General features: G+C 29.8%; 1 protein-coding gene, 1 long non-coding RNA gene and 1 pseudogene across 4 annotated transcripts; all 3 read left to right on the top strand.

Moving 5' to 3' along the window:
* The first annotated feature begins 584 nt into the window (after positions 1-584).
* On the top strand, positions 585-2967 carry LOC145959474 (guanine deaminase-like; annotated as a pseudogene). Its single transcript, XR_014435052.1, has 8 exons — positions 585-740; positions 857-1108; positions 1345-1563; positions 1700-1807; positions 1877-1981; positions 2126-2301; positions 2432-2581; positions 2696-2967. The product of XR_014435052.1 is annotated as a guanine deaminase-like (transcript).
* Positions 2968-6179: 3212 nt separating this feature from the next.
* Positions 6180-11132, top strand: LOC145959473 (guanine deaminase-like). 2 transcript variants are annotated; one of them, XM_083078324.1, is made up of 11 exons: positions 6180-6353; positions 7173-7215; positions 7301-7484; positions 7805-7936; positions 8048-8299; positions 8586-8804; positions 8947-9054; positions 9124-9228; positions 10148-10313; positions 10551-10712; positions 10845-11132. In XM_083078324.1, the coding sequence occupies exons 4-11, from the start codon at positions 7838-7840 to the stop codon at positions 11042-11044; spliced, it is 1311 nt and encodes a 436-aa protein (XP_082934450.1). In that variant the 5' UTR covers positions 6180-6353; positions 7173-7215; positions 7301-7484; positions 7805-7837; the 3' UTR covers positions 11045-11132. The 2 variants fall into 2 exon arrangements, with proteins under 2 accessions (XP_082934450.1, XP_082934449.1); XM_083078323.1 differs by lacking the exon at positions 7173-7215.
* Positions 11133-11460: 328 nt separating this feature from the next.
* LOC145959471 (uncharacterized) lies at positions 11461-14661 on the top strand. Its single transcript, XR_014435050.1, has 6 exons — positions 11461-11515; positions 13258-13388; positions 13730-13855; positions 13951-14203; positions 14362-14484; positions 14571-14661. It is a non-coding gene; the product is annotated as an uncharacterized LOC145959471 (long non-coding RNA).
* The last annotated feature ends 422 nt before the right edge of the window (positions 14662-15083 follow it).

Raw genomic sequence — 15083 nt, 5'->3', positions numbered from 1 at the left:
AAAAAAATACATAATCACAATACGTTTATCGGATATTGGACATGATCTAATCTTATATGATTTTTCCAGACCAAATTAACTGTCTTACAACATTGCCGTTTTCTACATCGCCAATAATCTCTGCTACAATAGTCACATGCTGTGATAATATAAATATCTCATTAAATAATTTTATCTCATTAAATAATTTTATTATTAAAAAACTGAAGCATTTTATAGCTGAATAGTTTGTGAAAAAATCCGAGTGATATATTTGAAGGTAATGAGAATTTTTATTTATATCAAAAATATATTACGTATATATGTGTACATTCCTTTATTTAGAAGTAAAATTATTTGCACAATTATCTATTTTTATTATTATTATTATTATGATAGAATACATTATTATTATTATTATGATAGAATACATAATGATAAAGTACATGATGATAATATAAGAAAAAGTGCGTTATTTATAATTTTCTTTTTGAAAAATCAATTTTACTGTAGTCGTACTAGAAAGATTATAGATACAAAGGGAAATATTTGAAGAAATTTTAAAGCTTTTACAGATGACAATGTACATGTTTTATTGTATTGTTTCAGTGGTGATTGTATTTATTTAAAAAGTACTGCGCACAATGGTTCGACAAGTTTTTACCGGTTCTATGATTCATGTAGATGAACATGATGATTATCATGTTCATGATACAGTAGTTTTTAAGGACAACGCTACGATATTTGTCGAGAATGGCAAGGTATTTAACAATATTCTACATATTACTTTTACTATTTTTTTGTTTTATTAGTAACTCATCTAATATAAATAAAATATAAAACAATAACAATATCTTTATTAACATCTGTATTACAGATTATTAATGTTATGGAAAATTACGATCAACAGATGATAGATGATTTTCACGCAGACGAAGTTAATAATTTATTACCAGGTCAATTTATAATACCTGGATTTATCGATTGCCATACACACGCAGCGCAGTTTCCGAATCTTGGATTGGGTTATGATAAAATTCTCTTGAGTTGGCTGGAAGCCTATACTTATCCATTGGAGAAGTTGTTTAGTGATCGAGAATTTTCAGAAAATGTGTTTGATAAAGTTGTGGTATGTAAAACAAATCTTGAAACATATTATCTAAGAACAATACTTATATGGTAATTTAAAATAATACTATAAATAATATATAAATAATAATAGTATATAAATAATATAAAATAATACTATAATACGTAAAATAATGTACAAATAATATATAAGGTATATTATTATAAAATAATAATAATTATATTTTATCTAAAGTATCCTTTATCCTTTCATTGTTATTTTAATTGTTATTGCAGAAACGAACTATGTTCACTGGTACAACAACAGCTTGTTATTCTGCGTCTCTATATGCCGAGACATCTACGATTCTCGCGCAGAAGTGTTCAGATCTTGGTCAACGGGCTTTCATCGGAAAAATAAATATGAATGCACCACGGGTTGATAGATATTACGAAAGCACGGAAAAATCAATCGAGACTACTAAGACCTTTATAGAAGCTGTCGAAAAAATAGGAGTAAATGCAAATTTATATCTTATTTCCTGTACATTCTGATAAAATAACAGTTTTCTAATTATATAGATAGAAAATCTCATTAACATCACGTAATCATGTAAACAAAAAATGTCATATTACTCAAAACTTCTTGTAGAATCCTCTTGTGCAACCAATTATTACACCAAGATCTGCATTGAGCTGCGACATGGAATTATTGCAAAAGCTGGGAAATATTGCTAAAGATAAAAATTTACTTATACAGGTATTATATTATACTCGCGTAATATTCATCACGCTAGTATCGATTTAATGTGTTTTTCATTTTCTGTAGAGTCACATTTCTCAAGACCCAGACGAAGTAAAAGTAGTGAAATACAAATTTGGATTACCGACATACATAGATGTTTACAAAACCGCTGGTCTTCTTACCTTGAAGGTAAGATTTAATTTTGCTTTATCAATCTATTAAGTATATTGTAAAAGAATCGACATTATATATATTATTCTCATACACAATAGAGATATACCGATTAAATATATGTATATAATACATATTTAATTATTTAATCTCCTTTTATAGACAATCTTATCACATGGGACCTGTCTTGAGAGTTCTGAAGTTTACACGCTTTCGGATAAGAAAATACCTATAGTTCACTGTCCAACTTCGAATTTAATCGAATTTAAATCTGAGAAGTGGTCTTTGCAATGTGGGTGATTTACGGTACGGTAACATCAAGGTCTGCCTTGGAACAGGTATTGCGAGAATTTTATCTTGTAAAAATTTTATATTAATAATGACATATTTCATAATATAAACTTCATTATAATAACTGGACAACATAATGTTCATTATTACGTCAATAATAAATATATCTTCTCTCAGATATTTCAGGTGGATCAAATTATAACATATTGAATGAAATGAGAATAGCTTTACAAGTATCATATTTTCTACATATGAAGGAACCTGTTCTTTCTATACCACTTGATTACAAAGATGTTTTCTCTATGGCAACATTAGGAGGTGCTAAAGGTAAGGTTCAAGTATTACATATTAGAAACGATAATTATCATGTAAAATATGTCTTTATATAATAATATATCCTATAATTTTCAATCTGATTGTGTGTATATTGACTATGTTTAGCGCTTCGGATTGATGACAAGGTCGGTAACTTTATGCCGGGCAAAGAATTCGATGCTCTCGTCATAGATTTGAATGCAGGAGACTCCTTCGTGAATTACTTTGAAGAATACATACTTGAGGAAAAATTCAAAAGATTTATATATTGGGGCACTTTTAATGATATAGTATCAGTTTATATAAAAGGTAGAAAAGTTAAGTAAGAAAGATTTTATAAGATGTTACTTTTGCGCTGTTATAATTGTTAAATATTATTCTGTAATGGAAATAAGCTGTTGAATGAATTATAAAATGCTTCAATTTTTGTATATTATAAACAAATTTATAAATAATATTTTGTAATTATATTTTTAGAAAATTAAAATTTTTATGAATGCATTAATCCTTTTTCTTTTAATAACTTTATCAATAACTATCTTAGTGATTACCTTAATTAATAATATAATATATTAAATACCTCTTATGACTAAAATTGCATGCTCATTATTATGTTAGCGATCGAGTTTGTTCATTTATCTTTAAGACTCGTGTAATATTCATTTACGTACAAGGGCGTCCGCAGGATTTTTTCCAGGAGGAGGCATGAAATATCATTTATTGTTATCTGGCGACTCGTTAATATGCAAGCAATGAGTTGGGGGCAATAAGCGTGAATCGGATCGAAATGTGATCGAGATGTAAATCCCAGCACGTTTATTCAAAGAAAGAGTATGTAAATGCCAAATTTTTTGCTGATTCCAAATTCCAGGGGAGGGCAAATGCCCCATTTTGCCCCCCTCTCCGGACGCCCATGTTTACGTATATTTATGTATATATATTTACTTACTATTAACAAAATAAAGATACGCGCCCTTTTTTGAAATATCGAACATGTATTTATATATACAATATATAAATACATTATTACAATATATACAATATATATTCTCAATCATAGAAAGGAGGCAATCGAACAACTTTTAGAGACCATAGTGATGATAGAGGCAGAGGATATGGATATGGATGTGGAAAAAAAGATAGCAAGGAATAGGTCCCTCTTACGAAGCTTGGAATGGACAGAGATAATAAAATCCAATTATTTGAGCGCACCTATCTATCTCCTTAGCCATCAAGGAATATGAAATCATTGACAAGTTTCTCGGTCCAAATCTGAAGAATTAAGTTCTGAAAATTATGCCTGTACAGAGAGAAGCAGACTCGAGTTCAATGCACACATTTCAAGGTAAAACTAAAAATATTTCTTTTTTTTTTAATTTCTTTAGCAATCACAGTTGATAAAAAGACACACGAAAATTCAGAGATATTGGCAAGAATATTAAAAACACAAATATTTTATAAGCTTTAATTAATATATATTAACCATAACATTAATTAAAATTTGTGAGATTAATTATCTTTGAAAGACACTTTTCCATTGTATATATTGTTCTTGAATGTATTCTTGGTTTCTATTTCTATATTATTTTTATATTACTATAATTTCCAGTGTTCCAAATAAATGAATAGATTTTATCCTTGCGAGATCATCTAGATTCAAATTTTCAATCTGACTTTTAATTTTGCAAATATCGTTGTTGATTTTTCGAAAAATAAGTTATTATACAAAAATTATTAGATTCTGAGTACTATCGAAAGAGTGATCAAAAAGTATTTCTTCTTATTTAAAAAGGGAAAATTATGGTTGATATTAATTATAGAATTATAGAAAATGGATATTTAAGTTCCAGGCCACATTTATCGCTCCTACTTGTCTTACAATTTTGATAATGGATATCTTTCTCTAACCGTTATCAAGAAAATTGTGAACTTTATCAGATGTATTTGATGTTATATTTGTAGGTAATGTGAATTTTTATTCACATCTAAAATATATTACACAAAGGAACATATATATATATGTTCCTTTATATAGTATAAAAGTAAAATTATTTGCAAAATTATCTATTTTTTTTATTATTGTGATAGAGTACATAATAATGAATTATAATATAATAAAAAAATACGTTATTTATACTTTTCTTATTGGAAAATTAATTTTATGGTAGTTATATTAGAAAAATTATGTAGAGATAAAAAGAAACATTTAAAAAATTTTTTGAAGCTTCTATATTTTTAAGCTAATAACAATATGTTTCATTATATTATTTCAGTGGTGATTGTATATATTAGAAAAATACTCCACAATGTGTCTTGCCAAGTTTTCACCGATTCTGTGATGCATACAGATGAAAATGGACAAGTGATTTTTAAATAGAGCGTTGCAATACCTTTCGAGAATGGTAAGGTATTTAATATATTCCATATATTACTTTTTTATAATTTCATTAATATTTTAATTAGTTTTATTAATAATTCATCTAATACAGATAAAACAATAATAATATCTTTATTAATATCTGTATTGCTGTATAATATCCAAATTATTGATGTTATAGAAAATCCAAGGATACATCAACAGAAGATAGATGATTTTCATGCAGACTGAGTTAATAATTTACCACTAGGACAATTTATAATACTTGAATTTACTGATTGTCATACACATGCAGTGTAGTTTCCAAATGTTGAATTGAGTTACGATAAGAATTTCTTATATTGCTGGGAACTTAAACTTATCCATTGGAGGGATAGTATATTGATCGACAATTTGCAGAACAAGTGTTTTGAAAATTTTGGTATGTAAAACAAATGACGCATAATATTATCTAAGAACAATACTTACATAATAATTTAAAATAATACTATAAATAATATATAAAGTTATAAATATTATAAAATAATAATTAATAAAATAAAATAAAATAATAATTATGTTTGACCTAAAATATTCTTATCTCTACATTATTATTTTAATTGTTATTGCAGAAACGAACTATACAAACTAGTACAATAACAGTATGTTTTGCATCTTTGTACGGAAACATTTCTCGTGAACGTGGTTTCATAGTTTGATCAACGGAGTTTTATCGAAGAAGTAAGCATGAACGCACCAATGCGACAATGCACGAAATTACGAAAAAAATCAATTAAGACTATGGCCTTTATAGAAACTGAAAATATAATCACAAAGAAGTGATACAACTTGAAAACGCAAAAATTTAAACTTTCGAAAATTGGAAAATTATCACGAGAATATTGTCGACAAAAAAAGAGGTAGCATAAATTAAAAAAACTTTACTGTTTCTATCGATCAGTAATTAATGATTGTTTATAATTGTCGACTATCGACAATTGAAAAAAGAAAAACTACTTATTTTGATACTAATTTTATAGTTTGAAAAAACATTTAATTTTAAAAATTCAAAAAGAATATAATCAGCGAAGTTGAAGAGCAGAAAATTCGGTGATCTGATGATGGTAGGAGATCTGCCATGTCATGGAAAAGGGAAGGCGGAGGGAGAGGCGTTTGTTACCGAAATTTCGCCCACGAGCGGCTGAAAGTTCGAGGGATCGAAATATGACGTGAAAACAAATAGTGGCACGCGAAGGACACGTGATAACAGGACTCTATGCCAATCAGGATTCGCCACGCGAAGAAAGGAATAGATCACCGACATGTTTCCTAAGGCCTTTCGTTCCTCACTCGCTCACTTCGGCGAGCGCGTGTCCAGAAAGGATGAAAAGTCTCTTTCGTGCCTCAGTAAAGGATTTTGCTAAGTTGGTGAGACGATCATTTTTCTTATAAGGCCAGCGATTTTGCATGGCGCTCTGGCGAATCGCGATTAACGTCCTGAGTATTCGCATGTCTCTAATTGTTCTGTCATATTTCTTTTTTTATTTATATTCGCGTAAAAACACGTGTTAGTATTATTGCTAATCTCGTACAATTATATAGTTCTTAATCGTACATGACTCGACAAATATTTCGCGACTTCTCGCGCTTGATTTTCGTATATATCGTTAGACGATTATCGACATCGTTGCATTACGATCTTTTATTGCGGCATCCTTTTTCTTCTTCTGGGAATATCGCACAGGCTCGCGATTTATCGAATGCTGACACAAAAATTATTAAGCTCACTATCAATGGAATGATTCAACAGTACCACTTCTTACTTAAAAAAAAAATATTGTAGAAGGTAATATGAAAACCAAGGACGTTCAAGGTCCCTCAAGATCATTACCGTTTGTACCCCTATTTTCCTTACAACTTTAATAATGGGCTTTCTCTATGTTTAATCGGTTTTAAGAAAAATAAACTTTTTCCCAGACTCATCTTGTATATGTTCTCTCTATTCTTTTTTTTTTAATAATAAACGATATTGTTAATTTTTCAGATATTGCTATTTTTTAATCTTTGATGCTCTCGATCTCTCCTCACTCCCGAACAAATCATCCCTTCTACCAGTACCGGGCTAATTATTAACCTAATTTCTGTCGCATTCACTTCACTATCTCTAGTTAATCACTACATCATTTGCGTATTTTTGTGCGGTTCCTGGCGTTCAATAATCTTGTAATTGTTGCGATTATCTTTCAGATAGAGATCGCGAATCGTGCCGAAGATGTGTCGTGTGACCCTCGTACGATCGAAAAAAGATACAATACGTATATCGAAATACAATAGGTGTATATTGGACATTATCTAATCCTATGTGCTTTTTCCAGATCAAATCAGTTGTTTGCAACGTTGCTGTTTCCTACATCGCCAAATCTATGCCGCAATAGTCACAGGCTGTGATAATACATATATCATAAATATCTCATTAAATAATTTTATTATTAAAAGACTGAAGCACTTTATAGCTGAATAGTTTGTGAAAAAAGCCGAGTGATATTATATTTAGGGAAGGTAATGAGAATTTTTATTTATATCAAAAATATATTACAATATATACGTGTATATACGTGTACATTCCTTTATTTAGAAGTAAAATTATTTGCATAATTATCTATTTTTGTTATGATATAGTTTTATTATTATGATAGAATACATAATGATAAAGTACATGATGATAATATAAGAAAAAATGCGTTATTTATAATTTTCTTTTTGAAAAATCAATTTTACTGTAGTCGTACTAGAAAGATTGTAGATACAATGGGAAATATTTGAAGAAATTTTAAAGCTTTTACAGATGACAATGTACATGTTTTATTGCATTGTTTCAGTGGTGATTGTGTATATTTAAAAAATAATTCACAATGCCTCGACAATCTTTTATCGGTCCTATGATTCATGTAGATGAACATGATACAGTGGTTTTTGAGAACAACGTTACGATACTTGTCGAGGATGGCAAGGTATTTAACAATATTTGATGTATTATTTTTACTATTTTTTTGTTTCATTAGTAACTCGTAGATAAAATAATAGCAATATTTTTATTAACATCTGTATTATACAATATTCAGATTATTGATGTTACGAAAAATGCAGATCAACAGAAGATAGATGATTTTCACGCAGACGAAGTTAATAATTTATTACCTGGGCAATTTCTAATACCTGGATTTATCGATTGCCATACATACCCAGTGCAATTTCCGAATATTGGATTCGGTTATGGTCACTCTCTCTTAAATTGGCTGGAAGCCTATACTTATCCATTGCAGAAGAAATATACTGATCAAATACTTACAGAAAAAGTGTTTGATAAATTTGTGGTATGTAAAATCTTGAAGTATAATATTCTATAAACATTCTATAAACATAATTTAAAAACAATATACTTATATAATAATATAAAATAATACTATAAATAATATATAAATAATAATTGTGTATAAATAATATATAAATAATAATTGTGTATAAATAATATAAAATTATACTATAATATGTAAAATAATGCTATAAATAATAAAAATAAAGAGTATATATTATAAAATAATAATTGTTTTTGACCAAAATATTGTTATCTTTTCATTATTATTTTAATTGTTATTACAGAAACGAACTATATTGACTGGTACAACAACAGCTTGTTATTCTGCGTCTCTGTATCGCGAGGCATCTACGATTCTCGCGCAGAAGTGTTCAGAGCTTGGTCAACGGGCTTTCATCGGAAAAATAAACATGAACGCTCGACGAGACGATGGATATTATGAAACCACGGAACTATCAGTTAAAAATACTAAGCGCTTTATAGAAGCTGTCGAAAAAATAGGAGTAAATGCAAATTCATATCTTATTTCCTGTACATTATGATAAAATAATAGTTTTCTAATTATATAGATAGAAAATCTCATTAACATCACGTAATCATTAAGTAGTAAACAAAAAATGTCATATTACTCAAAACTTCTCGTAGAATCCTCTTGTGCAACCAATTATTACACCAAGATCTGCATTGAGCTGCGACATGGAATTACTGCAAAAGCTGGGAAGGATTGCTGGAGATAAAAATTTACTTGTACAGGTATCATATTATACTTGCGTAATACTCATCACGCTATTGTCAATTTAACGTGTTTTTCATTTTCTGTAGAGTAACATATCTCAAGACTTAGACGAAGTAAGAGCAGTGAAACAAAAATTTGGATTACCGACATACACAGATGTTTACGAATTCGCTGGTCTTCTTATCAACAAGGTAAGATTTAATTTTTTTTTATCAATCTGTTAAGTATATTGTAAAAGAATCGACATTATATATATTATTCTCATACACAATAGAGATATATCGATTAAATATATGTATATAATACATATTTAACCTTTTTGGTAATTATTCAGTTTAGCTATCTCACCTCAAATATCAATAAATTTACGGTCAATCGACGCGTTTTTACATAAAATTAAAGAATCTATCAAAAAAAAAAAGCGTCGCTTTGCACCGCGAACCGAAATATTCACGATTAAAGTTCACTACTATTTAAGTTAGGATCTAGTGCCATCTGTCATACCGATGGCACTAGCACTCACACACGCACTCTCTCACACGCACTCACACTCACACACACACGGGGGGGGGGAAGGGGGGGCCTTCGGCCCCCTCGCTTCGCGTGGAAAGTTGCAAAGTGGAACCTTGCTTCGCGTGGAAAGTTGTACCCTGCCGTAGGCACCCCTACCGGCGGGGTAGGTGCAGGAGGGTACAACTTTCCACGCGAAGCGAGATTCCACTTTGCAACTTTCCACGCGAAGCGAGGGGGACGGGGTGGGTGCGGGAGGGAAGGCCGAAGGCCGCCCTTGCAACGCCCCCGTGTGCGCGTGTGCGGGTGCGGGTGTGCGTGTGAGTGTGCGTGCGTGCGGGCGTGTGTGTGTGTGTGTGTGTGTGTGTGTGTGTGTGTGTGTGTGTGTGTGTGTGTGTGTGTGTGTGTGTGTCGGTATGACAGATATCCTAATCTAAATAGTAATGAACTTTAATCGTGAATATTTCGGTTCGCGGTGCAGAGCGACGCTTCTTTTTGATAGATTCTTTAATTTTATGCAAAAACGCGTCGATTGATTCTAAATTTATTGATATTTGAGGTGAGATAGCTAAACTGAATAATTACCATCTTTTTTTACAGACATTATTAGCACATGGGACTTATCTATCCGATTATGAACTTGACACACTTAGGGGTTATGGAACAGCTATAATTCACTGTCCAACTTCGAATATAAATCTGAGTAGCGGTCTTTGTGATGTGCGGAAAATGAAGGATAAATATATCGTCGTTGGGCTTGGAACCGGTACGGAAAGAATATTATCTTGGAAAAATTTTATATTAAAATATACTTTATTTATTATTATTATTTATTATTATTAATATATAATTATATTAATATATATATATATATATATATATATATATTAATATAATTTTATATTAATAACGATGTATTTTGATATAAAATTCAAATTTTATATTAATAACTGATTGACATAATGTTCATTATTACGTTGCTAATAAATGTATGTTCTCTCAGATATATCAGGTGGATCAAATTGCAACATATTGGATGAAATGAGATCGGTTTTACGTGTATCAAATACTGTAGCTATTTTTTCAACGGGAGAAAATGTACGACGTTATGTGCCACTTAATTACAAAGATGTCTTCATTATGGCAACAATAGGAGGTGCTAAAGGTAAAGTTCGAGTATCGTGTACATATATATTAGAAATGATAATTATCGTGCAAAGTAATAAAGTATGTCTTTTTATATAGTAATATGTATTATAATTTTTAATCTAACTATATGTACATTGACTGTATTTAGCGCTTTCGATTGAAGACAAAGTCGGTAATTTCAAGATAGGCAAAGAATTTGATGCTCTCATCATAGATTTGAACGCAGAAAAGAGCTTCTTGGATAATTTCAGAGAATACACACTCGAGGAAAGACTCCAAAGATTTATATATTCCGGCACTTTTCATAATGTGGTATCAATTTATGTAAAAGGTAAAAAAGTTAGGTAAATTAAAATGGATTTTACTTTATAAGATGTTACGTTTTTGCACTGTTACAATTTTTAAATATCATTTCGTAATGGAGATAAGCTGTTGAATGAATTATAATAAAATGTTTGTATTTTTGTATGTTATAAACAAATTGATAAATAATATTCTGTAATTATATTTTTAGAACATTAAAATTGTATGAATGCATTAATTCTCCGTTTTTCTTTTAATAATTATATTTATAAGTATCCTAATAATCACTTTAATTAATATAATATATTGAATCTCTTGCGATTGAAATTGTATGCTTATTGTTACGTTATAGTTCAATTATTCTTAAGGTCCATAATATTCTTTTAAAAATATACGCGCTTGTGTTTAAATATCGGACATGACGTTGTATGTATGTACATAAAAATTGCTATCAAGAAGCACGATAACCTTACATGTAAGAGAGAAGCCGAAAGAAGTAACGTGATTAATATACATGTGATAAATTTTTCGTCTTTTCACGTATATTAGAATAACAAAATAATCTTTGCATATTTTTCGCCCAGCCATACGAGATGTTTAAAAACCGACATTCTTATATACGAGAATTTCTGTCATTTCAAACTGTCTTGTCAAATTTCACGTTGACGTTTCGCGTATTCATGCTGTATTAATAAAAAAAAATTAAGAATAATATAATAAATATCAAGAAATATCAATTATATTCTCGAGTTTTATTTGATTATAATGTAATTTTGGCTTTCTTTATACAGGGTGGGGCAATAACTATTAGGACCTTAAATATCTTCGAATCTATAAGGCCCAGAGGAAGATTTGTGTAACAAAAATTGTACGGTACGAAGGGGGCTATCATAATAGCGATAATAATTTTGGTCCAAGTGGAGGCGCTTCGGAGATACCAAGGTCATCTTCACTTTTTTAAATGGATCCGATATGTTTTTTTTTCATAATATGATAGAGGAACTCGAAACAAGTTCAGAACTCACGACACAAGATCATTGAACAAGACTTGACACCACTAGATTTCTTTTTATGGGGAACCCTAAAGAACATGGTCTACAAAGAAGAACCAACTACACCTCAAGCCATGCAACAACAGATTATTACAGCCTGTACATTAATAACTCCTGACGTTATTAAAAGAGCAAGCCAATCAATAATCGGAAGAATCCAGTCTTGCATCGATAATAATGGCCATCACTTCGAACACCTTTTGTAAAGATCACTGCTGAAAGATATCTGAGCAAGTTCTCAGGATAAACTAGACATGAAAATGGGTTGAAATAAGATTAAAATGAAATGAAAATAAAAGTCAGTCAATCATGCACAATGTATCCGTTCGAACAGCTTTTGTAAACGTAAATTTCATTTAATAATAAAAATGTATTTCTATCGATTTTTCTTTACTTTAAATCTTGTTCAATGATCTTGTGTTGTGAGTTCTGAACTTGTTTCGAGTTCCTCTATCATATTATGGAAAAAAAACATATCGGATCCATTTAAAAAAATGAAGATGACCTTGGTATCTCCGAAGCGCCTCCACTTGGACCAAAATTATTATCGCTATTATGATAGCCCCCTTCGTACCGTACAATTTTTGTTACACAAATCTTCCTCTGGGCCTTATAGATTCGAAGATATTTAAGGTCCTAATAGTTATTGCCCCACCCTGTATAGACTATAATATTATAACAAAATGAAATTTTATATTCCATGATAGAAACTGAATTATAGTCAAATAGAAATGAAAACATAATTTTAGATATATAGATTTATACTCCATATATGTATATATATATATATATATATATATATATATATATATGTGTGTGTGTGTGTGTATATATACGCACACAAATACATGTATATATATTCTTAATTTTTAATGATGAAGCATGAACACGTGATTCTCCAACATATTGAGTTTGACAAGATCTTTTGATGCAAGGCAGAATTTCTTATGTAAAATCATGGTGGTCATATATATATATATATATATATATATATATATATATATATATATATCTGGCATGGCGATTATCAATAATTTTCGAAGAATCAAGGGATTTTTAGACTTCAAGGAGTAGAAAATCATTGACAAATTCCTTGATTTAGATTTAAAGGATAAAGTTCTGAAAATCATGCCTGTACAGATGCAGACTCGAGCCTGTCAACGCACATATTTCAACGTAAAACTAAAAGTGTCTCTTTTCTTTTAGGTATCTTTAGAATCAAAGTTTTAAAAAGACATGAAAGTTTAGAGATATTGACAAGAATATTAAAAATGTTACATAGTATCTGTAGAAATATTACTTCAAGATTTTTGTGTGCTGTATCGAATATTTCAATGGTATGATCACATAATTTCTTAAGATCCTGGGCTTTGTGTCAATATTTTAATCGCATTTTCACCAATTATTTGAATGTTAAAATGTATCTAATTATTTTCTGTCGGATGGGGCACAGTGTAAGCGCATATTTTTGCCAAGACTCCAGAGAAAATGGATTATAGAATGCAGGAAATAAATTATTAATACAATTTAATGTGTGCTCATTATTTTGTTCATAAAGTCTAAATAATTTTGCTGTATTATTGTACTATTGATTTATTATGTAAGAAAGTGCATTGCCTAAAATATGTCTTTCGTCGTCAAAAACGAAAGTCTCGTATGTTTCATTATATTGTTTCAGTGGTGATATATTAAAAAAATACTGCACAATTGTCTCGGCAAGGTTTTACCGGTTCTCATTCATGCAGATGAAAATGGAGAAGTGATCTTTAAGAAGAGTGTTGCAATACTTGTCGAGAATGGCAAGGTATTTCATTTATTAGTCTTACTATTTTTTTGTTTCATTAATAACTCGTAGATAAAACAATATCTATATTAACATCTATATTATACAACATTCAGATTATTGATGTTACGGAAAATCCAGATCAGAAGAAGATAGATAATTTTCACACAAACGAAGTTAATAATTTATCATTAGGACAATTTATAATATCTGAATTTATCGATTGCCAAAAACATGCAGTTTCTGAATCTTGGATTGGGTTACGATAAGACTCTCTTAAATTGGGTGGAAACCTACTAATTTATCCATTGGAGAAGCAGTGTACTGATCAACAATTTGCAGAATAAATGTTTAAAGTAGTTGTAGCATGTAAGACACATCTTAAACCATATTATCTAAGAACAATACTTTTATAATAATTTAAAATAATACTATAAATAATGTATAAGTAATATTATAAAATAATAGTTATGTTTGATGCAAAATATATTCTTATCTTTTCATTATTATTTTAATTGTTATTGCAGAAACGAATTATATACACTGGTATAACACAACAGCACATTATTTTGCATCTCTGTACACCGAGGCATCTATGATTCTTGCGAAGATGATTTCCTAGTTTTAATCAACGAGCTTTCATTGGAAAAGTAAGTATGAACGCTCTGCGGGACAATAGATATTACGAAAGCGGAAAAATTAATGGAGACTACCATGACCGAGACTACCTTTATAGAAGCTGGAAATATAATCACAAAAAAGTGATACGACTTGAAAACGCGAAAATTTAAACTCTCAAAAATTGGAAAATTACCATGAGAATATCATCGGCAAAGAGATAGCATAAATTACTATTTCTATATTTTTGACCATCAATAATTATTGACTGTCTATAATTATCGACTGTTAACAATTGAAAAGGAAAACTTACTGATTTTAGTATCAATTTTGTATTTTAAAAAAGGAAATTTAATTTTAACAATTCAAAAAAATATCAAGAGGATATAATCAGCAAACTTGAAAAGCAGAATTAAAATTTGGTAATTATTTTATTGTGTTCAATACTCGATATATTGTAACATGCGTCTTTTTAGCCATTCGTTACAGGAACGATAGGCCCGATCATGGTAGGATTTTTCGAGGTCTGCGTCTTCCCTTTGCAGAGAAAAAACGGCCTTACGTTTGCAGCTCGCATATTTGCGATTTTCGTATTTAGCGGCGAATATTCATCTTATATTTAGTATTGCTA

Source organism: Camponotus vicinus, unplaced genomic scaffold (genome assembly GCF_025532165.1).
Source record: "Camponotus vicinus isolate PSW18456_S1 unplaced genomic scaffold, iyCamVici1.0 SCAF_1, whole genome shotgun sequence".
NCBI classification, from domain to species: Eukaryota; Metazoa; Arthropoda; class Insecta; order Hymenoptera; family Formicidae; genus Camponotus; species Camponotus vicinus.
Note: the sequence above shows the minus strand (reverse complement) of the source record. Positions and strands in the feature narration are given on the sequence as shown.